The following is a 25541-nucleotide window of genomic DNA, read 5'->3' as shown; positions in this document are numbered from 1 at the left end:
TCTTCATAGTTGGAATGAATAGATGATTGAAGAATCAAACCTAAATACTATAATAGTGAAAGCGACAACCAAACGAACTATAGTGTTCTTCATGGCTAGAATGAATAGATGATGGAAGAATCAAACCCATATACTATAACAATGACAGCAACAATCAAACAATACTATAATGTTCTTCATAGTTAGAATCAATAAATGATCGAAGAATCAAACCTAAATAACATAGCAATGACAAGTTTTGATACATATTAAACAACCAACGGTGGGCATGATAGATCATTGATGGTGATTGGAATTACATTTGATTGGCAGCAACTTTGGATTGTTAAGCCAAAACAACAAAAGAATGAAAGACAAACCACTGACGTGACATTTTTTTTAAAGTTTTTTCAATGATAACATGACATTATCTCATGACACTTTAACATCACCATTAATTTTTTAATGGTAAGTGATTAAAATGAAACCAAAACGTAATATTAGGTATGATTTTGAAAAAAAAAGTTGTTAACTAAAATGGAATTACGTAATAGTTGGGTGACTAATTAAGTAGTTTACCCTATAATATAAATAAGGAAAAACGCATACAACCAACCAAAAACGCATATTCTAATTCCACTCTAGGGAACCTGAATTGCTTGAACGGGTTGCTTAATATCAGAGACAACAAGGACAAGGTCACCTGAGTTGATCATCACTCTTGCTTTGAGCAATGAGAAGGTCCTGTTTAGATTGCTCTCCGCATCATCTGACAAGTCGAGGCAGAAAGGTATCAGCCCCCACTACAGGTTCAGGCACCTTCGAATCGATGTCGATGGTGTAAATGCAAAGATTGGACACTCGGGCCGATTTCGGGAAAGAAGAGATGCTGTTTCTCCAGTTTTTTTGTAAACAAATATGGCATCTGCTTTGAGTTTGTTGACTGAAAGTTGAAAAGAAAAAGAAAAACTGTCATGGAACTCATTGAGAAAACAATTCATAATTGAGTTCAGCAAAAACACAATATACAAAGGCCACTTACCCATTCTGGAAGTCGTATTACATATCTCCTCGGGGATCCTAGCGGCCTTGGAAGATGAAACAATGGGAAGCTCAGTTGCATCCCAGTGCTTTTCCTCTCCCTGCCATTTCTCATCCTCAAACTGACAGTTGTTAGTACAGTTAATGCCTTCTCAGGGTAATGAACCATGGCTGATTCACTGGAAAGCATTAGAGTATCTGCCTGCTGTGCTACTGCTTCAGAAACATCGGCAACTTCGGCTCGTGTCGGTATAGGATATTCGATCATGGATTCGAGCAGCTGGGAGGCAACGATGACGGGTTTATTTAGTTGCCTGCATAGCTGAACCACCTTGTGTTGAACTGAAGGGACCTGTTCCAAAGGTATCTGTGCACCTAGATTTCCCCTGGCTACCATAACTCCATCTGATGCCTGGATAATCTGTTTCAAATTTTTCAGAGAGCCAATACTCTCTATCTTGGCAATGACATCAATTTGGCTGCACATTGAACTCTAAATAGTAATAAATTTTGTTTGTGGGTAGTGATGAACATTTAAAAGCTCTAAAGAAGTTGTATAATCTTCACAATTTATGGTTTACCTTCCTGTTGATTGGGAAGTTATATAACTCTTTAAAATCTTAATACCAAAGTCACCGCAATAAAATCAACACCCTCTTCAATACCAAAGTCAATATCCAGCCAATCCTGCAACAAACATAAACATTTCAACTTTTCATCAATTCTGGTGCAAAGTAAGAATGAGAAAAACTTTGCCTATGCATAAACCACCCACCTATAGTAGCAAACCTTTGAAGATATAGTAGGAAGCATGGCATTGCGCTCTCGAACCAGACTCCCATTTCTCCGGAAAGTAAGATTAGTACGAGGCAGTAACACCCCCGGATCGGTACAGTGGCAGATTACATCTGGACCAATCTTCTCAATCACCACAAACCTCACCATTCCTCCATCAAGCAGCTCATCACCAACCTTTACGTCTTTCATGCATGATAAAAGAAACCAAAAGCATTATAACCTAGTTCTTCACAACTTGAACACATAATTACTACAATCTAGATAGATGACTCTGGGATGTTCTGTTTTGGGAATAATTTAAACTAAATATATTGGTTAATCCATTTGCACAGCTTAGGAGATATTTACCTTCAGCAAAACCATCATAGTTAACAGTAACGGTGCGTTCTGGGCGCAAAGGCGGATCAAATGCCGAACAGTAAAAGTCCATATTTGAGCATCCTATATGTTAAACGATCAAATCTAATAAGAAAAAATCATTCCAGAAACCACTGGACTGGTTTTTTTAACTCCTCGGATTCGCTTGGTTATTTACCTCGGCTTTGGCCGATTCGGAGCCGTTTAGATCATCCATGTGGATCTCGCTACCTTCGGTGTCCATCATAACTGCCACGGCGAATCCTTTCTCTTCGTTTAGCTGCCTCACACGCCGGATCACGTTCCGGTGCCACTCACGGGTTCCATGGCACATATTGACACGCGCCACATTCATTCCTCCTACTGCCAGAGCCTCAATCTCTTTGGACTCGCACGTGCGAGGCCCGATGGTGCAAATGATCTTGGTCCTGCGTCTGCTCCTGAAACCATTCTCCTTCCGCTCCGCCTCTTTCGCCCAGTTCACTTCCATTCCCTCCGGCGACGCTACTGTTACTGGAGGCTCAGAAGCCGCGACTTTCAAATTTTCTCGCAAAACTGTCCTAGAACGTGCCGCCATCAATGGCTTTAAAATAGGTACGTGAAAGCGGGGTTTCATAACTGGCATTATGGGTAATTCGCGAGACTGGAATTGAGACGAGGAAGTCGAGAAGGCTAAGGACACAGACATGTTCGTGGACAAAGCAAGGGATTCGGTCGGGTTCTTTTCGTGGTTCTGGAAGAGAAGGACGAGAAGTGAGGTACGAAAATGTCCAGATTTTGAAAATATGTTTGGACAGTTATATATCCTCTTGAAATATGGCGCGGAAAATCTGTATCGGTAGATTCCGACAAAGATTCGAAAGTTTTTCGTTTACCCAAATTTATCAATTTATAATTTTCGTTATTTTATTACGTTCTCTTAAATTTTTATATTTGAATTTTATTAATGAATAATTCATAGAATGTCAATTTATAATGTTTTAGACAGTGAAAAGTATTTTTTTTTATCGATGATAGATTATTTATTATTGGGTCAAATACACAAATGATCCCACAATTATAGAATGATATTTTGTTGAATCATTTGATTATTAAAAGTTATAAAATAATTCATTGATTATAGGACACTATTTTATTGAGTCATTCGACCATTAAAAGTTATAAAATGATCACCCTACTATTTATATATTTCAAACTCGTATTTTTCTGTTAAAAATTTAAAGATCGTTTGAACTGGACGTTACTTATTGATTGAGATATAATAAAATCACATTTAATTATGTCTGATGCACCACTATTGCTTTTAATGATGACATAATATTTTAAGTACTAGTTGACGACATAATACAAATGGAGAGTCGATCAATAAAATACGTCACAAACTGTTTTGAGATCAGATTTTATTATATCGTAATAACGGAAAATGATTAGGTTGGAACATATAAATAGCGGGTGACCATTTTGTAAATTTTAATAGTTAAATGACTCAACAAAATAACACTGTATAATCAGAGAATTATTTTATAATTTTTAATATTAGAAAATAACACCCTATGGTTATCTATAGTCAGATAACCGTTCTTATACTTTACCCTTCGTTCTTTCGGTATGAAACCGAAAGTTGCTAATTGATGAGAATTTACCTTAAAAACTTGAGAATAAAATCTTTCAAAAATTCAACTATTATGTATTCATGTTTTATTATGAATGAAATTTTAAATTTGTTAATAAAATCAATAAACTGTAAAACTGTACGGGCCAATTTTTTTAAATTGTTTCGGCTGTTTTGGTCAACTTCTAAGCCCATATTGAAAACCAGCCATGTTCAATTTTAGGGTTTTTCTTTTCAGTTCAATGACTTCGCTGTACTTATCCTCTGCTATCATTTGTTTGGCACTGTGGTCGTTGCTTCACCTTCTGCTCATTGTTGCTGCCGATTGCACAGCTGCTACACTTTAAGATTTTCAGGTATATATGGATTTCTCTGCTTTTGGCTGGTGTTAATCCTCGTTTGATTGACTCAGTGCCTCTTTGGCTAGATTATATAACAAGGTCTACCCAAACTCGTTAATAGATAACTCTAATTTCTTCTCATATATAGCATTATGATTAATATTGCTATCCAAATTTTACATTAACTTTGGTACCCATTTAAAGGTTTTTTCATTTTCAGACTTTGAATTTCACTCGAGCTTCCTCAGTTCTTGATCTTCACCAATCGCTCTCTAAGGAATGGACCATCAGTTAACCCAAAACCTGGAGGAATACTCCGCTTCCTCGACTACCATAAAATTCGACCGCCCCATTCCGTTACTACGGGCCCCATCCAGGCCGGGACTTCCGATGACCCTCACCGGTCCATATATCCTCGCCTTCAAAGATCTTCCTTCCTGGGCCGCCGCATACAAATCCTGTGAATCCAAAATCATAGCTCAATGCGAGGAAGGTGCCAGAATCGGGTGTGCCATCACTGCTTCCAACAAGTGCAAACCACCCTGGTGGCAGTCCCTCACTGGCTGGAAATCGATGGACCTAAAGGAAAGGGAGCGCTGCGAAGACCGTGAAATGGAAGACTGTTTGGTTTCCGCCAAGGAAAAGTGCATGGGCTTCGCCAAGGAGCATGCCACGACGCCATTTTTGGATGCCAGAATCGCATTGGGTGAGGGGAGATAATGATAAAGTGGTCGGGAGGATGGTACACGCAGCGTCGATGCCGGAGGGAAGCAATGGGGCCATTTGATCGTGTCAGATAATTTGGGAGGACCCGAACCAAGGGTTACTAACTACAGAGCCAATCAATATCTGGATCTGGTGCTCAATTGCAGACTTGAATGGTCGGTCCAGAATTTTAATCGAATTTTTGAAGCAGTGGAAATGCAAATAAGCAAAACAAAGCTAAGGTATGTTTATAATGGGGTTTTTCCTAATGTTTTTCCACTTTTGGTTGCCTTATTTTGGACATAATACATATTCATGTTTCAAATTATTTAACCTTATGTTGAAAAAAAGAAGAAGAAAAACCAACATTGGCTTCGAATATGGGCGGAATGGAACATCTGGCCGGAAATGAATGATTTTCTTGTGGACTTTACATGTAGAGTGAACATTAAAAACGAAAGTATTATCTGTCTTTTGCATATAACAGGAGACCCTATGAAGAATTGGCACAACATTCACCAGAATCGCCACAAGGAACATGACCCATCCTCAAATTATGAAAAGGTATAACAATCAACACCATACGTCAAGGTTCTTTGCAATTCGAATGGTGATTCTTCAGCAGACATTGTAGCACATGAGCGACCCTCTTCAAGGATGTTTTGCGCCTTTGCTTTTTATATTCTTGGAATAATGTCCCGTACATCCCAAATTAATTGTCCAAATAATTTTTGATGTATTTAATAGAATGCTTTAATTCAAAAAAAATTAATATAAAGCTTAAGTGTCATGATTTTTAATCTTAAAAGCAACAAATTGAACATTTTGGGTTGGAATTGTTTTGGTTTTTGTTTGTATTCTGTAATGAAAAAAGCTCTAAATTTTTTAGATTTTTAGTATTGTTACATTTTTAACTAAAAATATAATACATGATGAATAGAATTATCAGTGTTTTCCTTAAATATAGTGTTGTAGTTATAAGTCTATATTAGTTATTTTCTTTTGGAGAAAAAGGACTATAAGGTTCATTAGCAAAATTGATTTTGGGTTCGATGTACTTTTCTTTTCAGCTATACAACTTGATTACAAATTGTTAGCAAATCAATCTATTTACACGCAAAACCTAGTATAGTAGAGGCGATATTTTTCAAAAGCAATATCCTCCACTTTAAAAAACACATACGATAAAGCCGTAGCCTGTCATTCCAAGTTCACAATGGAAAGCTGAAGCCACCAGGCAAATGCATTGTAATAAAGGCCCCAATGCTTGTAAATTTCACAATTTTGTCTTGTATGTAAGGTTTGAAGAGATTTACCTTTATATATTCTACAAATTATCCCAGCTGCCCTGTTGTCTTGCTTTGGCTTTTCGTGTTATCATTAACAAAAGAATCAGTGTTTCTGTCATAAAAAATTGGAATAGTTAAGGGTTTTAACATGACCGGGAGATAAATTCAGTCGATAGCTGTTTTAAGATTATCTAACCAGATTGTAAGAAGATTTTCAGGGTGGTAATGTCCACGACAGCAAATGGCCACCGGAATCACCGCTCAGTAACTGCTTCAAGTCAGTAGTTAAGAAAAGGGAAGTAACCGGGTGCTCATGAAACGTCAGTACCTTGTGGAGGAGCAATCTGTATTCTGGTGACTGGTCCAAAGGCAAGCCTCCTCCAGTTCCCATGCTAGTTGAGTTGCTTATCGTCTCAATGTCAGTGCGGTGAACCATTTGCCAGACCTTAACAGACCCATTGTGACCAGTTACGTACCAGTTTGTGTCCAACCAATCAGAGAAGGTGGAACTTGTCGCAGAGAGTATGTAATCAGATGACATCTGGGATGGGCTAATTACTGCTAGACAGCAGCCATTGATGCTCCAAACAGCAAGCAGAGTTCCAGCAGCAGTCATGATTTCACCAGTTAAATCATTCACATAGACTGCAGAAACTGGAGCTGGGAATTCAGGAAGTTGCCTAACAAATCGTAAGGAGCTAAGGTCCCATAAGATAGCTGTGCAGTCATCTGATCCGCTCACAATTAGCATATAAGACTGACTGACGTGAAGACATGATTTTGGATCTGTGAGCACAAAGCACTTTCTCTAACAGCAACCGACTTGAGGCACGTGGATTGTCTTCACTGATCCTCCAAACATAAACTAAACCATCATCAGTGCCAGTGACCAAAATGTGACCATCATGACTAAAGCCAGCACACTGAGTCTGGTTTCCTAAATGAAGATTCTCATGAGTTGAAAGGAGTCGATCTTGGTCAAAGCTCAAAAATCTCAAGCTGAGATCAGGAAACCCCCATGCTACATATTTTGAATACATTCTAGGTTTAAGCTTAGTGTTTGCCTTGCCAATAAGAATTCTCTCTTGGAAACTGACAATCTGAGTAATGGAATAAGAGCTTTTCCGTATTTCATGTGGAACAAGAAGAGTTGGTGTTTTCAACGGATGAGGAGGAAGCTTTCTGTCAGACCGCCTCTTAACATGGGGTTTGAGGAATAGCTGCTTAGGTGTCTGTCCAAAATGATTGATCTGAGCTAGAATGGAAGCTTTCATTGAAGGATCTGTAACTGTGTCTATGTCTACACTCCCCTCATATGTGTAGTGGTAGAATACATTGGCAGCTTTTTCAGCAGCCTGTCAGTTGTAACAACAATATACAGCATTACAAGCAGAACAATGAGAATATAACTGAAAAGTTAGGAATTTCAACATCTTCTTGAGTATGTGCGTCTGAGTGTCAGAATGCATTGCAATTTTAGAAAATTCAATGGAGGTGAAAATATGCTTCAAGAGAATGCCATTACCTACCTTTCCCCTTTGTTTATATCCAAAAATGAGATCTATCCAATTGTGCAGATTTCCTGAAACAAATTCAGATTCTAAGGCCTCTCTGTGCAACCGGATGAACTCCCTAGCACTGCCTTTAGCCCAAGGAGGTAGGTGAACGTCTCCAACCTAGGGAATATGAAACAACAGAAAACGAGAAGTTTGTTAGTCTTATAGCACCACAAACTTGGCAAATTGCAAAGAACATTTTATTATCACATTATACAACTCAAAGTTAAAAATTTTAACCAGGACAGACCTTTTCCCCTGACTGCTTCTCACCCAAGTCAAGACTGAAGCTATTTTCCAAAAACTCGGGCATGTAGAAGAATTCTGGAATGAGTTCTTTCACATCTGATGTGTTACCTTTCCCAGCAGCACTCAACCAAGTGTCTCTTATGCTACTGAAAAGGCGATCAGCATGATCAAACTGGCCACCCTGTAGTTTCTGATTTTCCGCACTGAATGGTGGCAAGCGAAGAAGATAAAAGAGAACAATGCCAGCACTAGAATAATGAGAACCATAATGAAATTTTGGGACCTCTGGGTCATCCCAGCTCTCATATCTGAAAGATTAAAGATAACAGGAATGGTAAGCATAACATAGATATACAAATTGACACATGCATCTCAGAGATCATGTTAAAAAAAGTAACATTCATCACGTGTATGACCTTTCATCTTAGATGACAGTGTAATTAGTAATTGCTAATCTGAATGTCACAAACTACGCGTGACAAAGGTAGGCAGCTATTTATTTGAATAGATACTGTGATTAACCTTGTCTTAAATTCCTCTTCTCCTTCTGGTGTCTGACAGCCCATTGGTTTCTCAAGCTTGCGGAAGGTATTGGGATCCGACAGGTCCAGATTATCACTCTCATAATTAGCAAGAACCCATGGGAAGACCGGGTATTGAGTAAGATCACTATATCCACGTCCTGCCAAGGTATTGAGATGCATGAGGTACTGGAAATTGCTGATTTCTCCATTTTGCCATCTCTTTGAGAAAGATTTAGCCGTTATTTTAAAGAGACGACCACCCTCGTAGGTTTCCTGTTTTGTTGTTCCTGAAATCATTGTGTCCAACCTGATGCAAGGAAAAGAATTACAAAGTAAACAGTCATCTTTAAGATTCAGAAGATAAAGGAAGAAATATTAGTAGTTAAATGATGAGGCATAAGCACAGCAAGGGCAAGTAAGCATAAAACAACTATGAGCTAAACAGGAAGGCTGGTGGATACATCTTTTTCTTTACCTTTTATATTGCAGTTCATTTTCGAGAAGCAGCTAATATCACATCACAAAGCTTACTTAAAAACAGAATTAAACAGAGAGAATAAATAAGTTCTAGATTCCATACATGATGTTTCTTGGTAGATTCACTGCAACCAGGTTTCTGAATACTTCATCTCTTTCTATTTTGTGAAACACCAGGAGATCATTATATCCATCCATGCTAAACAACTCAATAGAAACAGGACGTAGCTGGTAATCACGCCTTAAGATCTCATGAATGCTATCAAGCTTCCACATACGCCAAGGGTGTAAATTACCACTGGCAACCACTTTCTCCTTCCCCCATGCACCACCATTGTAGGCCCAGTACCTTCCTCCTACTGATGTGTTCGGTGTTGTGTTCCAGCATGAAGTTGATTTTGATTGACAATCCATACTGCCAGTAACATCCTTCTTAACACCCAATGCCTGATCAATAACAGAGAGCTCATCTTCAGATTCTTTCTCACATATGCAGCCAGAATCATCAATGTAAAAGCTCTCTATTACATACAAGCAAAGTTCCCCTATCAGAAATATACCATCAATTTTGTCTAGACCAACTACTCTCTCACAGTTATATCTGAATCGTATCTTTTCCAGAGGTTCTAGATAAGGTCTGATTAAATATTCACTGTCATTTTGCAGCTCCTTGTCTAATTTATCCTCATTAACTTTGATTTCGTCAATCCTGATGGAAGGCGCCAACCTTGGAGATTCAACTTCAGATCTTCCTGGTATGCTTTCCGTTGTAGGGAGAGAAACTGCACTAGATTTTGCACCATACTCGAGGGCTGAGTGAAGACTGACTTCAGTTACACTGCTAGCTTTGTCATCATTCCAGCCATTTTTAACAGAAGTTACATCCTTCATGTCATCTGGTCCTTTATACAATGACTCATCAGATAGTTCAATACCATCTAAAAGATTGAAAATAGCTTTGGAATCAGAATCAGAAACATCTGGACCATCCTCATGTTTGACCTTGGGAAGCTCCATATCACCTAATTCCAACTGTCCATCAAGAACATTTTGAATACTGTTAATTCTTACTTTACAGCACTCAAGCTTTTTGCGCATCCTGTATGGGCCCTCAATGGGGCAAAGTTGCCATTCGGGATCTTCAGAAGAAGAGGGTTTACGGATTGGGAATATTCCACGTACATGTACAAGTTGTTGAAGATGGGTTTGCCATTCGCTCTCAGCATGGATAACCCACCCATACTTATCCTGACGGACAACTCTCAACTCAGTAGACATTGTATCACGAACCCCCTCCAACTTACACCTCCTTTCATTCACTTGCTCCCTATGTTTTAGTTCGACCTTTGAAGTATCTCGTGATTTTCTTCCCATTTCCCTCTTTCGACGGACGTCCATGCCTTTAATTCTTACTCCAGGAAATTTTGTGTAGCCAGAAATATACTGCATCCACATTATTGCCGCACATTGCTCCAGAACCATTTTTACCCTATCTTCAGAGGTCCAAAGCCAGTCAAAGAAAGCGGATAAGTTTCCAGTCAACAATTTGTCAAAACCACCATGCAGTACATCTATGCGCTGCCCTTTGTAAGGTTTAGAGACAAGCAAGTCTTCAAGAGAAGCTTTTCGATGAACCAGTAAATACTTGACAACATCAATTGCCAGGTTCTGTACATTTTGCCTTTGGTCACGAATAAGACAAATTAAATTTACACAGAGACAGCAATTTAGATCAATATCAAGATTGGTGGGACAGAATATTATTCGTCGGTGAGCAAATAACAACTGCAAAACCTTGCAGATATCAATTCCTTGATCTTCTTCTGAAGAGTTAGTGGGTGATCTTTTCTTAGGTTCCGGTAGTAGACCCAACGAGAAAAGGAGATCTTCTTCCCCTATGGTAACGAGGAATGGTGGTAGGAAGCAATACAGTATCATCCTATTTGTATTCTTAAGAATTGAATGTACGTAAGCCTCAAGTGGTCTGTTTTCTCTTGAAATAGACAAAAGACCCTTTCCAGTAGGAGCTGCTTCTTCAATTCTACCATCTTTGTTTGCTAATTGCAACATTGATAACAAAAATTCTAGAGTTTTCAGTACAGCAGCAGGTTGGGGGAAAGCGCCCATGTAAACACGATCAACAATCATCCAACATAATGCATCTAAGTTTGAGGACCATTTGATCTTATCTAGCTTTTTCTCATCTTCTTCATCATCATGCAACAGACGCCTTTCAATGAAGTTCATTAGTCTGCAAAGAAACAAACCTTGAAACACCAACATAGATTCAGCACCAACATATAGTGGAACCATTTCCAAGATGTTCTCTACAAATTGCGCTGCTTTTATTTGCTCTGTTGAAATGTCAGCCAGTATTTCAGCTATAAAATCCAACATTGCAGCTGCCCCACCAGAACAAGGGCCACCACCGCCAGAATCATCCATTTCCAGAAGGATCTTTGGAATAACTGAAACGGTAGTATTTGTAGCAGTTGGCACTAGAGAACTCAAGTCAGAGGATTGATCAATATAACCAGTGAACATAGAAGACCCCATGAGATTTTTTAAATCAATATTGCTTGAAGCTGAACTTAACCACGGGGTCTGAGCAATAGTGGGAGACGGACAAGGCGTAAGGGGGATTGGAATTGAGTTTATCAGAGAAAATGCGAGAATCTGGACTAGAAACAGATACAGAACTCTGTGAATCTGGTGGTTTAATTGCCTGTTTGTATTTGATACTATGGTGGTTAACCTCATTTGTGCTGAGGAAGAAACCCGATTAACACTATCTCCATCCATGCCCTGATTAACTTGGACATCTTCCTGCAATTCAGAGAAAATGCGAGAATCTGGACTAGAAACAGATACAGACTCTGTGAATCTGGTGGTTAATTGCCTGTTTTGTATTGATACTATGGTGGTAACCTCATTTGTGCTTGAAGTGGAAGAAACCCGATTAACACTATCTCCATCCTATGCCCTGATTAACTTGGACATCTTCCTGCAATGATTTGTTCATATCTCTTGGGATTTAGTGGACTTCATCTCTTCTTTGTCTTCAGCACTGAAATCTGATGGAAGCACTTCTTCTGAAGTTGAACTGATCTGCGGTTGAGGGAAGCTTCCAGCACTAGTAGAAGTCTGGCAGACTGTTCCTGTTCTACAGGGATATAGAGGGTGTATTTTGATAACTAGAATCATCACAATCATTTAAATTATTCTCTTCTGTCTTTTTGAACACTCTCTTACCATCTTCACTGTTTGACCAGACCTGCAAGCCAAATAACAGAGCAAGATTACTGTGGAGTCAGATTAGAGATCATATAGCATATTATATACATTATGTATATATGTATATATTAGATACGCAATATGTGAAAACCAAAACGTAGAACAGGAAAAGTATGTAATGTGAATTGATCTCAGACAAACCTAACACAAGAAAAATAGAGGTTAACAACATTCTAGAAACTCAGCTCGTCTGCAAACGACAGAGAAAGTACGACACATCTTTACCAAATCAACCATGAATCTCAGAACTGAAGTTGTAGCAGCAGGAGCAGATGCGTCCACCCATTAGTCGTGCAGCATATGTCTTGTGCATGAGAGAGCTTCACCCTGAAGCTCCTCAGTCATGTCTGCATCTTCCTCAACCAGTTCTGCCACAATTTGGACAAAATTTCCAGTTTGGCAGGCAAGAATTGACTGCGTGCTCAGCCTATCGAAGGTGGTTTTTGCCATAGCAATTATAGACTCCAATAGTTCTACAAATTTCAACTCCACATGGCCTCCATCACTTGGAACGAGTGCATGAAAATCCAGCATACGGACTTCTGGTAATCTTGGATAAACTGGCTTCCCAAAGATGAGGCAGAACAAGATATAATATATATCAGGGGAATCATAAAAACTAGGAAGCACACGAATAAGGCCATGATAACCCAGTTGTGCGAAATTTTAGAGCAAAAGTAGGTGTAGAAGCCATACGTACACCAAGAATAGTCATGATCCATCTCTCATACTAGTAGGATGAACAGCTTCATCAAGAAAATAAGTTATTAATTTAGAAGAGACCATTTTATGAAACTGTTCAAGCATCTCTTCTGATTTGATGGTAACTTGAAGATCCATAAGCATCTCCAAAAGCAAATTCCTAACAATAACGTGCTTTCCCATGGGCTCACGCATTATTTGTTGCAGTGGTTTCATCTCAGGTGGATCAAATGACATAATAACAAACCTAACAACATTTTCAAGTTCAGATGCCAGGAATCCATCTTCCAATATGACCCAAGGACTGCAACTAATTTTCCATAACAGGAACTTCAACATCACCACGCTGCAAAGTCACCAATAAATGTTGGACAAGGTGATTTGACGAAGAAACTGTAAGGTTGTGATTCCTATACCAATGCACGGACACAAGTTGCTCTAGAAAACTTAGCAGTGCAATTTGAACAGGAATTGGGGCAGTTACCCACAGTGTCCAGTCCAGCAAAACATGTTCTACCGTATCAGCATTTGACAAGACAATACAGTTTGAAGTTTCAGCTGGCATATCAGCATTTTCTAGCTCTGAAGTATGACTGAACGAATCCTTCAAAGAAGAAAAATCATCCATGTCAAACTGAGTTCCACCTAAAGTTGTTCGATCACGGAACTTTGATAAATTAAGATCCTCAAAGCTAGTTTCTTGAATTGTTTCAGTAGGTGATGCAAAAGTTTGAATACATTCCAATTTACTTGGTTCAGAAAATGAAGCTTCACATGCAGCGATCTGTAAAATTATCTCAAGACACTGCATATCAAAGGATGACATCCTTTGACGCAGAAATAGCTAGCAAATGGTATCCTCTGTATGTTTGCATGTCTTTGATGTTTTGAGGATTCTGATGAAGTGCACAATAAGAAAGGACAGGGCCATATGGAGCATCCCTAGTCCCAGCAGCCTCAACAAGGGCCAAAATGACAGACATCCCACCAACAGAGCGGATCGTATCACCAATAACACATTGCCTACAGATATAGATATCCCCACGAAGTCGTCCAAACCGTGGTATACCTGCATAGACAGAAAAAGAGAGTAATTAAGAGAAGACCAATTTTCACAATGATTACATGTAAAGGGAGAAATGGTTATTCACCTCCAAAGGGCGAAGCAGCTGCTGACAGAGGATCAACCAGATTGAGCATGTAAGATGTCCCAGATGCTCGAACAGCCTCCGTACAAGTTCCGTCAAATGCAAATATGAGTTTTTTACCTGAGAGTTCGAATGAAAGATTTCCTAGTCTATCTAAATCCCAAACAATTCCACTTCCGTCTGCCTTAGAGTCTCCCTGCTTGTTTGCACTGTCAAGCTTCTGTGTTCCAGGAGGTACAGACAAGTCAGCATCTAAAGTGTCTAATATAGCCATGCTACCACCCCCACAAGCCTGGTAGGGGACAAATCGGAGAAGATCTGCATCTTGGAAAATCCCTCTATATCCCCTACCCAGGATGTACATGAAACATATACAACCTGGTGTGAGCACTTCCTCAAAAAGATAGCAAGAGCGGAGTCTCCATGTCAAGTCACTAATCCTTGCAGCGGTAATTGGAGTCCCAATAGTTACCTGCAAAGGTTTTCCCATGGGAGAGGGTGAATATCCTAATTTTCCTGTTTGCATTAGCTTCCCATCAAGATAGACATAAGCAATACTATCTTGGAAAAATCCAGCAAGAGCATTTGGTTTGCTATGAACAATAGCAAGGTGATGCCACTGGTCTTCCTCAAGCTCTAATCCGGAAAATGACAACGAGCAAGAGTTTCCGGTCGCAAGGGTTAGAACTCCATCCTCTTGGAGATAAAGTTCAGCATAGAAAGTATTGTCACTATTTACTGTACCAACAGAAAATATCCAGAGAACTTGCTGATCATGATGCTGCCCATTTAAACCAGTTTTCTTCTTGGAAAGACAAGATTTGGAAGGCTCGGTTTCTTTTGTTTGTGTTTCAAAAAGTTTTTAAACTGAAACCAACAGACAAATGAATAACCAGCAGCAGGAGGCCAAGATCTTTCTCCAAGAGGCACCTGAAAAGAACCATGTCCAACCTTGTTCATCCCCATTTCAACAAATGGAGCCAAAGAAACAGTTTTCAAGCCCATATCTTCCATGAGAATTAACCTAGCCATCATATTAACAATTGTATGACCGGATTTTATCAGCCTTGTTTGCAGAATATATCTTGCAAGAGTTCGGAGTTCAGATGCAGACAACCTATCCACAGAAATACAAGATTCAGAAATAATAGAAGACAGAAAAATCAAATAAACTGAGTAAATGTAATGATTCCCACAAGGCTTACCTATAAGCCCCTAGAACCTCAACTATCTTCAACGCATAAGACAAGAAGAGTGATGAGCCTGAAAGGAAGGGGTGAATTGTCTCCAGTACAAGTTCCACACAACCTAAATACATTGGAAAAGGAAATAGTAAGAAGCTAATGTCTAGGACTAGGATCAAAGATTATGAAGGAAATAGAAGACTCTATCTCACCTACAGAGGTGAGATTTTCCAGATTGAAGGGCCCAGAACGAGCAAGCTTCTCGATAAGATTCAGCACTTCTAACTGCACTTTAGGAGTAAAAAGCAACACCGAACGGATCAGAACTCTAATAGAACCAGCATTGTATACTCGCTCCTCATTAGGGTTAGCCAAACCAGATTGGGTGATCAAAGGAAAACTTGTGAACTTATTTTCACTCATATTTGCTAATGTGGCACTCTCCAGTGTTATGAAAGGTGGAAGGGTAATTTCAAGAGCAAGTTCTAACAACAGCTGAATCACTTGCGTCTCATAATCCACACAGCAACTGAGACTCTAAGAGAAGATCATAAAAAGTTTGTGATGATATGATAGCATGCAACTTTGTCCTGTTAATGGCATTACCACACACAGCAACTGTCATAAGGCGCAATAAATATGTGAACTCTTTGATGCAATCTAGAAAAGAAGATTCTTCTGAGCGTCCTTCATGACCCTGAAAACTGTGGAGGGTGGTCAGCAGAAGAGAAAATCCACTGGCTTCACCAAAGACTCTCCGAGCTGCACTATTTACTCCTAGAATGCGCCACAATGCTCCCATTGTATCACATTTCACATCACTTTGAAGCTTGTATTGATGCCCTGAAACGCTTGTAACCATTCCACTCTTTATAACTTCAATAAGTACTCCTAATTCTTCAGGATGACCCTGAAAAGAGAGTTTCCAATTTGGTGTTAACAGCTGTACAGGCAGTTTACTCATTCTCAAAAGCATGCTAGGGAACGAGAACATTTAGCATTACACTGATTGGAAGCGAAGATTATGGATGCTCTTTATGGTAAGGGAAAAAAAGCAAAGGGAAGAAAGAACATTCTTGCATGTAAGATCTATTCAAATTTAATCTATCAAGTGGAAAAGCATGCATCTTAACAAACCTGCATAACATCTTCAGTGATCAAACATGACAATGTCCGGAGGACCCCCGGACGATGAACACTGGACACCAGGAAGGGGAGAATAGTGGTCACACCATTGGCAGATCGGAATGAAGCTTGGCTAGCTTCAGCATCCTTTACTAATGAAACCATACAGTCCCATGCAATTGCAATTGTTTCCTCAGCTTCAAAAATAGGTAACTTCCCTGAACCAGATTCCTCAAACTTGGGTGAAGTAATAATAACACCCTCAATGTCGAAGTGTTTCTTGAAGCTTCTAGAGCTGGATTTTCCCTCCAACTGGTTGGCATTAACATCATGTTGGTTTTGACCCAAAAGCTGCTTCAAACCACCCAACAAGACTTCCAGAACACCTACTTCTCTTAGAACTTTCTTGTATTGTTGATCAAAGGATAGGAGCTTTACGAAAAAAGAAAGGATGGTGACCTTTAACTCTGATGTAATTGGTTGCTGTAATAAGCAACATAGAGACAGCAGTTCTTGTTCAGGAGCACAATTCACTACAGTCACAGAATATTCAAGAATTTTCAAGATTTTCTCTTGCAACGATGATGGAAATGCAGCCATGTTTAAGATCAAGAGAGGAACGGTCCTCACTTGCTGACACAACTTGTAGTTTTCAGGATGACTTAAAAATATTTTAAACATTCTGTTTAATACTTCTGCCTGCAGATTCATGCTATCTGCCTTGAGAAAAATGTCTTGCAGCATCTGGACAGCTTCAAGGTCTTTTACTCTATTATTTTCCTCTTCCCAAATTTCATCGCCAAGACTTTCGGTAGATAAAGTTTGACTTCTGCTATGGCCACTGTCCTTGGTATAAGAATATTTGGATCGTTTGCCATCAGCTGGACCCGTATGAGCTAGGTTAACAAGAATATCAAGTAGCCTACTCAAAGTGGGTGAGACATGTTCAGAAGAAGGGTCCTCTTTTTCCATGAAATCCCTTTCCCGTACATCATCAAAAGCTTGAGCTCTATTAGAACCACTATCTTTGTCAGTCTGATGCTTCAAATAAATAGATTCAATGCCTTGATTCTCTGGGATGGTGGAAAGAACTAGAGCAAACTGAACAAGGAAGTGGTAACCATGGGCATTATGTATATCTTCCCTAAGACTGAGACCACCAGCCTCTACAAGTCAAAGTTGCATGATATCAACAATAACTCAAGGCAAGGGAAAATAAGAATCATTAAACACAAGAACAGCCAAAATATTATCCTTGGAAAAAGCCAAGACCACAAAACTATATGATTAGTCAACAAAATCAATACACTAATCATACTTTTATTAAAAAATTCAACAAGGGAAAATCACAATCCACTTACCTTGTCTGTATGACAATTCCACGCATTCAAGTAACAAGTCCACAATACCAACAGTGTAGGTAGGGTCCCCACAATCTGGATTAAAGTCTTTGACAGCCACTAGAAGAACTTTTATCTGCACAAAAGGACAACATAAACATAAATAGGACACATCTAATGAATGGAAAGGAAACATATAAGAGACAAAATACGTAGCTGAGAAACATATAAATAAGAAGATTGGTGAAAGAAACAAAATATGAGAAAACAAAGTTAACAGCTAAACTTTTTTTGCATGGTGTGAATAAGAGAGATCCCAAAACAAAAGGAATAAGAGATGCCATCACAAACCAAAAGCAAAAATTAGCCATGCAAAGACATGCCTTCGTAGTGTCTCAAATGCTGTGTGGAAAATGATATAACCCGCAGTGGCCCTGACCCACTGCATCTTAACAAAAGCATTACTATTTCATTCAGTTAAAATGTATAACTGTATGGTCTAAAGAAAAATAACATGTCAAACTGATAATAAAGGTTTAAATCCTTCTGGCGTTCTACAAAGTTTTTGTCTTTAGATGGACAATATCCATGATAATGTGATTTGACACCAATCAACATTGTTACTTTGCATACTCGGATCCTTCTTTCTGATGAATCAATGTCTTAGCAACAACTATACTGAAATAACCAACGACAGAAAACTTAAACTCTAAAATAATAAAGTAGCCTATCAAATGAGTTTACCATTGGCACTGGACTTGAGTTGATTCTAGAAAAGAGACTTAAAGAATCATCCTGCAGTAACTCCCAAAAAAAGTCACCTCAACTTTTCACTCTTAGTTACTACAGAGATTCTACCCTCACTTAAATCATGGACTCCACTACTTTCCAATTTTTTTCCTAGATTTCTCTAGTAAATACCCAAGTTGATGAATAATTCATATCTTGTTGCCTGTATAATTCTTCACTGTTTCACCCAAATCAATTGTAAACAAGCCTTAAATGTGCATCCAAATACATGGTCCAATGACTAAATGTTGACAAATTAGTAGCTTATCTATTTTTAGGAAATTAATTACTAGACATTTTTTCTTTTCTTTGTATACAAGCTTATTTCCTTGGGTACAAGTTTAGACTCAGATAGTTTACTCTACTAGGATAAATATTACTATTGTACTTTTTAGTTTAATAATTAATAGAAAAGAATTTTCTCATAATATTTCCGTTCTCCACCTAAAATTAACACTAAAGATTCTCTAAAGCATAGGAAACCATAGTTAAAGAAGAAGAAAAACAAAAGACACGGCATCCAGCAAGCAATCTATGTTCTTTAGATAGGCTTTTAAAAATTTCTAAAAAGGCATACCAGATGATGCTTGCGTATGTATCGGGCCATGCTTCCATTATCATTGACCAGAAGAAGGCCAAGGATCTGATAGGACAAGAAAATTACAAAAGCTTATATTTGGCATATGAAGCTCATATGAACCTCCATATTGTTGAACCTATTTTATATTAAAACACAATAAATTTACCTGCATAGCATGTTTATGAAGTTGTATGATGTGCGGGGAAACAAGACCCTCCTTATACCTAGAGAAGGCAAATAAAGATCCATTAGAAACAATCTGAAACAGCAACATTAGAGAATCATCCTCAGTTAAACTCTGTGCTGCTGAAGGATAGCTGGCTAACACTTTCATAATATGCACAATGATTCCTTCTACCTGAATGAATAGCAATAAGTTTACAGTCAAACAAAAAGGCATGATCCATGTCCCCTCTGTTCAAAGTATTCAACTTGTGAACAGATGGTGCTGTAGATATTTAAAAAGACTAATAAACTACCTCAACTAGGCAAGCTTGCCCAAAATCAGCAACTGAATCCTTTTCAATTAGCAATGATTCCTCGGAATTGGTAATTGTTTGCTTCTTATTGGCCTCATCATAACTCAAAAGAGCATTCAGAATTTGAATGAGACAGCAAAATATCCCACAATCAAGGAGTGCTTGTTTATCAAAAGGCTACAAACAACAGAAATAATAATAACAATTAACAGTGTCTAAATATCAGAATGAACCGAAATTAGGATATCAAGTGTAATGCAAAATTTTAGCAGGTACTTATCCAAATAAATCAATTTACTTCAAAAGTCATGTGTAATTATCATTAGAGGTCGGAGTATCTATCTTCTGGTGGAAAAAACACAAGCTTTTTGTGTCGGATAATGTTATAGCATTTGAGTTTTGATAAATAACTATGTATGAGTGTTTTGTTGTTAGTGAACTGTTTATCAGATAACTGTATGTATATCATATATGTTATTCAATGCCCCTTACGAAAAAAAAATAATTTCACTAGAAAAGAACAAAGCATTTGAGTTTGTAAAATTGTGCAAAGGAAAGAAGGTTTTTGGGCGTAGATGGGTTTTTTTTCTGTGAAATACAAGTCTGATGGTTCAGTAGAAAGGTAAAAAGCAATATTGGTTGCCAAAGGCTATTACCCAAACCAATGACATTGATTATTTGGAGACTTCTGATCCAGTTGTACAAATGAATGCGATTCGGGTTCTATTGTTTTTAGCTACCAATCTAAGGGGAACCTACAACAATATGATGAGAAAAAAGCGTTTCTTCATGGCAATTTAAAAGATAAAATTTACAACGAGATTTCTCCTGGTTTTAATCTAAAGAAGGAATGGTATGAAGTTGAAGAAATTCTCTATGGACTTAAACAATCACCGAGGATTTGGTTCAGAAGATTTGCAAATGTAATGATTACCTTGGGATATAAACAAATCCAAAGAGACCATACTGTCTATGAGGCACTCGAAGACAAAGGGAGCAACAATATTGTTGGTATATATGGATGATAAAACGTAACAGGTAGTGACATAGAGAAGATGCAAAGTTTAAAAGAATGTTTGCCTAAAAAATTTGACCTCAAAGAACTTGGAAATTTGAAATACTTCCCTGGTGTTGAAGTAGCACACTCAAAGTAGGAAATTTTTATTCTACAGCAGAAGTATGTAATTGATTTGTCCAAAGGAACATAAAATAATGGGCTGTAAGCCGGTTGATACACCCATTAAGTTCAATGATAGACTATGTGATACTTTAGAAGATTCGTTTGTAGATAAAAGGTCTTACCAAAACCAAAACTTGTCGGAAGATTAACATATTTGAAATATACAAGACCCGGTATCACATTTTTTGTGAGTGTAGTCAGCCAATTTATGCACGATCCTAAGGAGATGTATCTTAAAGTGGTAAATAGAATTTTGCAGTATTTAAAGGTTAATCATGGCCGGGGAATCTTGTGCAAGAAAGGAGGAAACACGACTTTAGAAGCTTATACTGATGCAGACTATGCTGAATCATTAGTTGATAGAAGATCAACTTCAGGCTATTGTACTTTCCTTGGAGGCAATCTAGTAACTTGGAGGAGTAAGAGCAAAATGTAGTAGTAAGATCAAGTGTAGAGTCAAAATTCAGATCAATGGAACTTGAAATATGTGAGTTACTCTGGTTGAAAAAATTCTTGATGATTTGAAGATAAGATTGGTAAGTTGGGAATTTCAAATGAGGTTGTAATGTGGCAAAAAATCAGAATTAAGATAGCACATAACCCAGTGAACATGATAGAACCAAACATTTGAAGTAGATAGACATTTTATAAAGGAGAAACTCGACAGTCGACAGTGAACTTATTTGTACCCCATTTGTTTCAATAAAGGATCAACTAACAGATATATTTTATTAAAGGGCAGTCAATTAGTGTGTTTCAAGCCATTGTTAATATGCTTGGAAAGGAGGATATCCATTCACCAACTTGAGAGCACTGTCAGATAATGTGGTAGTATTTGAGTCCTGATAAACTGTTGTGTGAGAGTGTTTTATTGGATAATTGTATGTATATCATATAGGTTATTTTGTTTTTTAGAATACTAGTTACGGATAGGCTTACTTAGTTTGATAAGATTGAGATCGTGTGTGTATAGGAACTGTAAAGCTGTATTTTGATAGTTTTTAAAAGGAATCCTAGTAAATAGTTTTCCAAATTTGCAAGCAAGAAATTTAGTCAACTATAGAATATCAAATTATGCCATTAAAGATGAGTGAAATATACCCCAGACACAAGGACTTCAACAGCAGTCATCAAATTTGAACCAGTACTGATGCCATCCTGCAGATCAGCAATCATGAGCTAATTCCAAAAGAGGAACCTAGAAAATAATATGGTTAATATATATTGAAGATATAAAGCACTTGGATCCCAAAACCAAACCTTTGTGGCTTCAGAGAAAAACTGTATAACTTGTGATACATCCAAAGATCTTATTTTGCTGCTAATTTTTAACTTTTCAATACCCGTCACAAATGCTCTTCCCACAACAAAGGAGAATTTATGTGTTTCTACTAACCTGTAATGAATTAAACCTCTAAATGTCAGTCAACATGCTCAATGTTGGAGAAAGTCAAAAGGCAGCAATATTATTTGAATAAAGAATAAAGATAATTCACAATTTCCTTTTCAGATCTAGAGCCAAAGCAGATGAAAACATAAACTTCAAATCTTACAAATAACTAACTCTAATAGCAACAATCTTGATGGGAAATTTGTTTTAGGAAGGATAAAACTATCCAACAAAAGAGAAAAAACAGTGTATATAGTTTGAATTATAGAATGTTGTACTACTTTTTGTGGAATGGATTTTAGATAATAATTAAAGCCAGCAAAAATCAAATAAGATGATAGAAAGAACAAAACTATTCTGATTGCAACCAGATCAAGTCACAGCAAGAATGAATTAAAAAGTATAACCAAATATGAAGATGTGGTTAAAATAAATATGAAGACTATGGATTTAGATGCCCAAATTTTGTAGAGTATGGCTAACCATGCATCAAAATAGTTTCTGATGGAACATGCAATGTTATACTAGTACTGAAGTAGAGTTTCACAAGAATTCAAACAAGTTGATGAGTAGTGGATAGAACAGAGCAACTACGGAAGCAGTGCTTAACAACATGAACTTGTACCGAAAAGTTTTGCCCAACGATCAGAAAACAGAAAAGTAGTTGATAAATACTTTATACAAAGTAAACCATGTGATGTATGAAAATAGGCTGGAGGATGAGCATTCATACTGGGTGACTAATTGAGCTGCATTAGCATGCTGCTTGACTAATCTACAAAAAGCATCTACAGTCAAACTCAAGGCCATTTCTTTCTCCTGCAAAGACAATACAAACATACGGGAATTTGTTACGGTACATAAAAAGACTGCTAGGAATTAGAACGTCGATGAGAATGAACCTTTTCAGAATTGGATGAGCCGAACTCTTCCCAAAATCTATTAAAGTCCAATTCCAGTTCATGTTTGTCTCTGCTGTAACAAGAAAAAAAAGGGGGGGGAATGACAATTTAGAAAGAACCATCACTTCCATAGAGAAAAAGAAACTGGAAGCAGAGAACAGAAGGCACTTTAACACAGTTTTTTAAGTATAAAAATGTAATTCAATAAATAAAATAAGCAAACGTATGAAAAAAAATCTATTCACTTAAAATACAATCAAATAAAAGGAAATTTACAAGTATAATTATAAGATTAATTACTGCACAACCAAAAAAAAATCAAAAGAAAGAGTATAATAAAACAATTGAAAGTTAAACCTAATACGGAACACCAACTATTTTACGTAATGTCATAAACTAAGCATTAGTATAATGAGACTAACAAAGAAGCAGATTACCACTGCACTGCTATCAACTTCCAACTTTAAAGAGAACAGGATGCAGTAGCACAAAAAAGGATCTTGCTCTGTCATAAATAGGCTCATAACAAAGCAATTTAGCAAAAAAGCGAAAAAGAAACATAAATAAATAAACAATGCACATGGAATAACTAAAGTTATACTTCCAATTGCAGGAAATACATTGGAAATAAACGTTAAAGGCAGTCAAATGCAAGTAAAGCAAATAGAAGAATTTCATTTATAAAATGAAAATAAATGAAGCGTGCAACTTTTATTCTACCAGTTCACTTCATAAATTAATCATCATTTGCCGATGAAAATGCAAAAAAAAAAAAAAATCATTCAAAAGGAAGAAAAAAAAGTGAAAGCAATAAATCAAACCTCGAAAGAGAGGAAGCGAAGTCGTAATGAGTTGATGAAGCATTGGCATCACAGTCAGAAGAGGGAGGAGAAGAAGCCGGAGATGAAGGAGAAGAAACAGTGGTAGCAATGGAAGCAGCAGTAGAAGATTGAGGTAAACCGACCTTTTCCTTGATTTCCTTAAGCAATGTTGCCCATTTCATTGTTTTCCTTTCGATCCTTGAATTATTTACGTGCGCCTCCCTCCTCTCATCCTACGCTGCTGCAATCACCAGATCATTACATTCCAGAAATCTCGTCAACAATCATTCCACCTCCAATTGTTTCCCCCAACCAATACAACAACTCCAAACCGAAAATTAAAACCAAAGCAAATCAAACCAAAAATGGATAATTAAATAATTAGAAATTCAAATGAAACCATGAGATTACAGCTGGAAAAAATCAATTAACATGTCGATCCAATTAGCGTGAAGCTTCAAAGCATAACAGAATTCGCGATCCATCTATTATTTTTTCTTTTCCTTCGTCTTCTTAATTGTTTTCTACTTTCAAATTTGCAATCGTTTGTTATTTTGAAGAAATTGTGATTTTTTAACCCTAAAACAGATGAGAACTCACGATAAATCGAGATTTCGGTTAGGAAAAAAAAGAAAATGATGATCATCATCATCTCTCAAAATGACTCTCTCTCTTTTCCCCTCTCTCTCTTCTTCGGTGTTTCTCGAACGGTCACTTCGCGCCTTTTTTCTCGCCAGTTATGTCTTTCCTTGCAGCCTTTCTTTTTCCATTAAATTAATAAAATAAAATAAAATAAATATATTTTATTTTTAATAATCTCGTAATATTTTTTGGTAATATAGATCATATATTAATAGTGATATAAAAATTATATTAAATTCATCATAATATTATAAAAATATTTAATAAGATAATTATAACATTAAAGAAAAAAATATATATAAATGTCTTATTGTTGTTTTTAAATAAAGTTTAAATATTTTTAAAAATTATCCCTACTTTTATTATAGTTTGAATATTTTTTTATAACATTAACTACCTTTTTATTTAATGGTTTTTCTAATGTAATATTAAATAAAAACAAATCATTACGTAGCAAAGTATATGTTACAATAAATATATTTTTTTGAAAGTAAAATAAATTTGAGAAAATATACTTATGGAAAATTATGTATAAAATAAATACAAAATTAACAAAGTGATGCTATAAATTGCTAATACTATACCTCACATATGCTTGAATGAATTCCGAATTCAAATCTCCCGCCAATCCCGTGTTTCAGTTATGATGGGTTCCAGCTTCCAAGAATTACAACCTTACCCTCTCTCCACAATGTTTCATCGTTTGATTACAAGTCATTAGAGTTTGATTTTGTTAATATTTAATTTTAATTTTTAACAATTCGAAATAAATTGTTTGATGTATGAATTGAAAAATTCGTGAGTAATTTAAAAAATAACATATTAAAATTTTTGAATTTTTAAATTAAATTATTAAAAATAGTAGTAACATTTATTTGTTGTTTTTTTTGTAAATACAGTAAAAAGATTTTCGTGTACTTAAGATTCAAGTTCGAACTTGAATTCAAGCTTCAAAGGAGCTAAATATGATAATGTTTCGAGTTCAAGATTTTTCGAACTCAAGTCGAACTTTAAATTTTGATTTTAAATTCGAGTCA

The 25541-nt window shown here is 37.0% G+C and overlaps 2 protein-coding genes and 1 pseudogene across 2 annotated transcripts; 1 reads left to right on the top strand and 2 right to left on the bottom strand.

The window, feature by feature from the left end:
- Positions 1 to 580: 580 nt before the first annotated feature.
- On the bottom strand, positions 581 to 2863 carry LOC120153607 (annotated as a pseudogene).
- Positions 2864 to 4407: 1544 nt separating this feature from the next.
- On the top strand, positions 4408 to 4848 carry LOC120153569. The gene has a single exon (XM_039165491.1). It carries the CDS (start codon positions 4408 to 4410, stop codon positions 4846 to 4848), a length of 441 nt encoding a protein of 146 aa, XP_039021422.1.
- A 1085-nt stretch (positions 4849 to 5933) lies between these two features.
- Positions 5934 to 24084, bottom strand: LOC120153606 (protein SPIRRIG-like). The gene is given in 38 exon segments (XM_039165517.1): positions 5934 to 6057; positions 6150 to 6234; positions 6319 to 6898; positions 6900 to 7477; positions 7652 to 7798; positions 7929 to 8235; positions 8450 to 8758; positions 9032 to 11572; positions 11574 to 11683; positions 11857 to 11904; positions 11906 to 11950; positions 11953 to 12074; positions 12077 to 12103; positions 12106 to 12165; positions 12168 to 12202; positions 12364 to 12387; positions 12389 to 12499; positions 12501 to 12538; positions 12541 to 12874; positions 12876 to 12946; positions 12949 to 13219; positions 13221 to 13769; positions 13771 to 13993; positions 14076 to 14924; positions 14927 to 15189; positions 15278 to 15380; positions 15469 to 15782; positions 15784 to 16166; positions 16394 to 17547; positions 17743 to 17857; positions 19088 to 19153; positions 19257 to 19448; positions 19570 to 19746; positions 21851 to 21907; positions 22010 to 22145; positions 22873 to 22958; positions 23042 to 23114; positions 23863 to 24084. Coding segments are annotated over 36 exon segments (10662 nt in total). The 5' UTR covers positions 24045 to 24084; the 3' UTR covers positions 5934 to 6057; positions 6150 to 6234; positions 6319 to 6336.
- Positions 24085 to 25541: the final 1457 nt, after the last annotated feature.

Source organism: Hibiscus syriacus, unplaced genomic scaffold (assembly GCF_006381635.1).
Source record: "Hibiscus syriacus cultivar Baekdansim isolate YM2019G1 unplaced genomic scaffold, ASM638163v2 tig00111101_pilon, whole genome shotgun sequence".
NCBI lineage: Eukaryota > Viridiplantae > Streptophyta > Magnoliopsida > Malvales > Malvaceae > Hibiscus > Hibiscus syriacus.
This window is presented reverse-complemented; position numbering and strand designations above follow the sequence as displayed.

Excerpts from the sequence above, each read along its gene's own strand:
- LOC120153569 (XM_039165491.1), top strand. The coding sequence starts at position 4,408 with ATGGACCATCAGTTAACCCAAAACCTGGAGGAATACTCCGCTTCCTCG.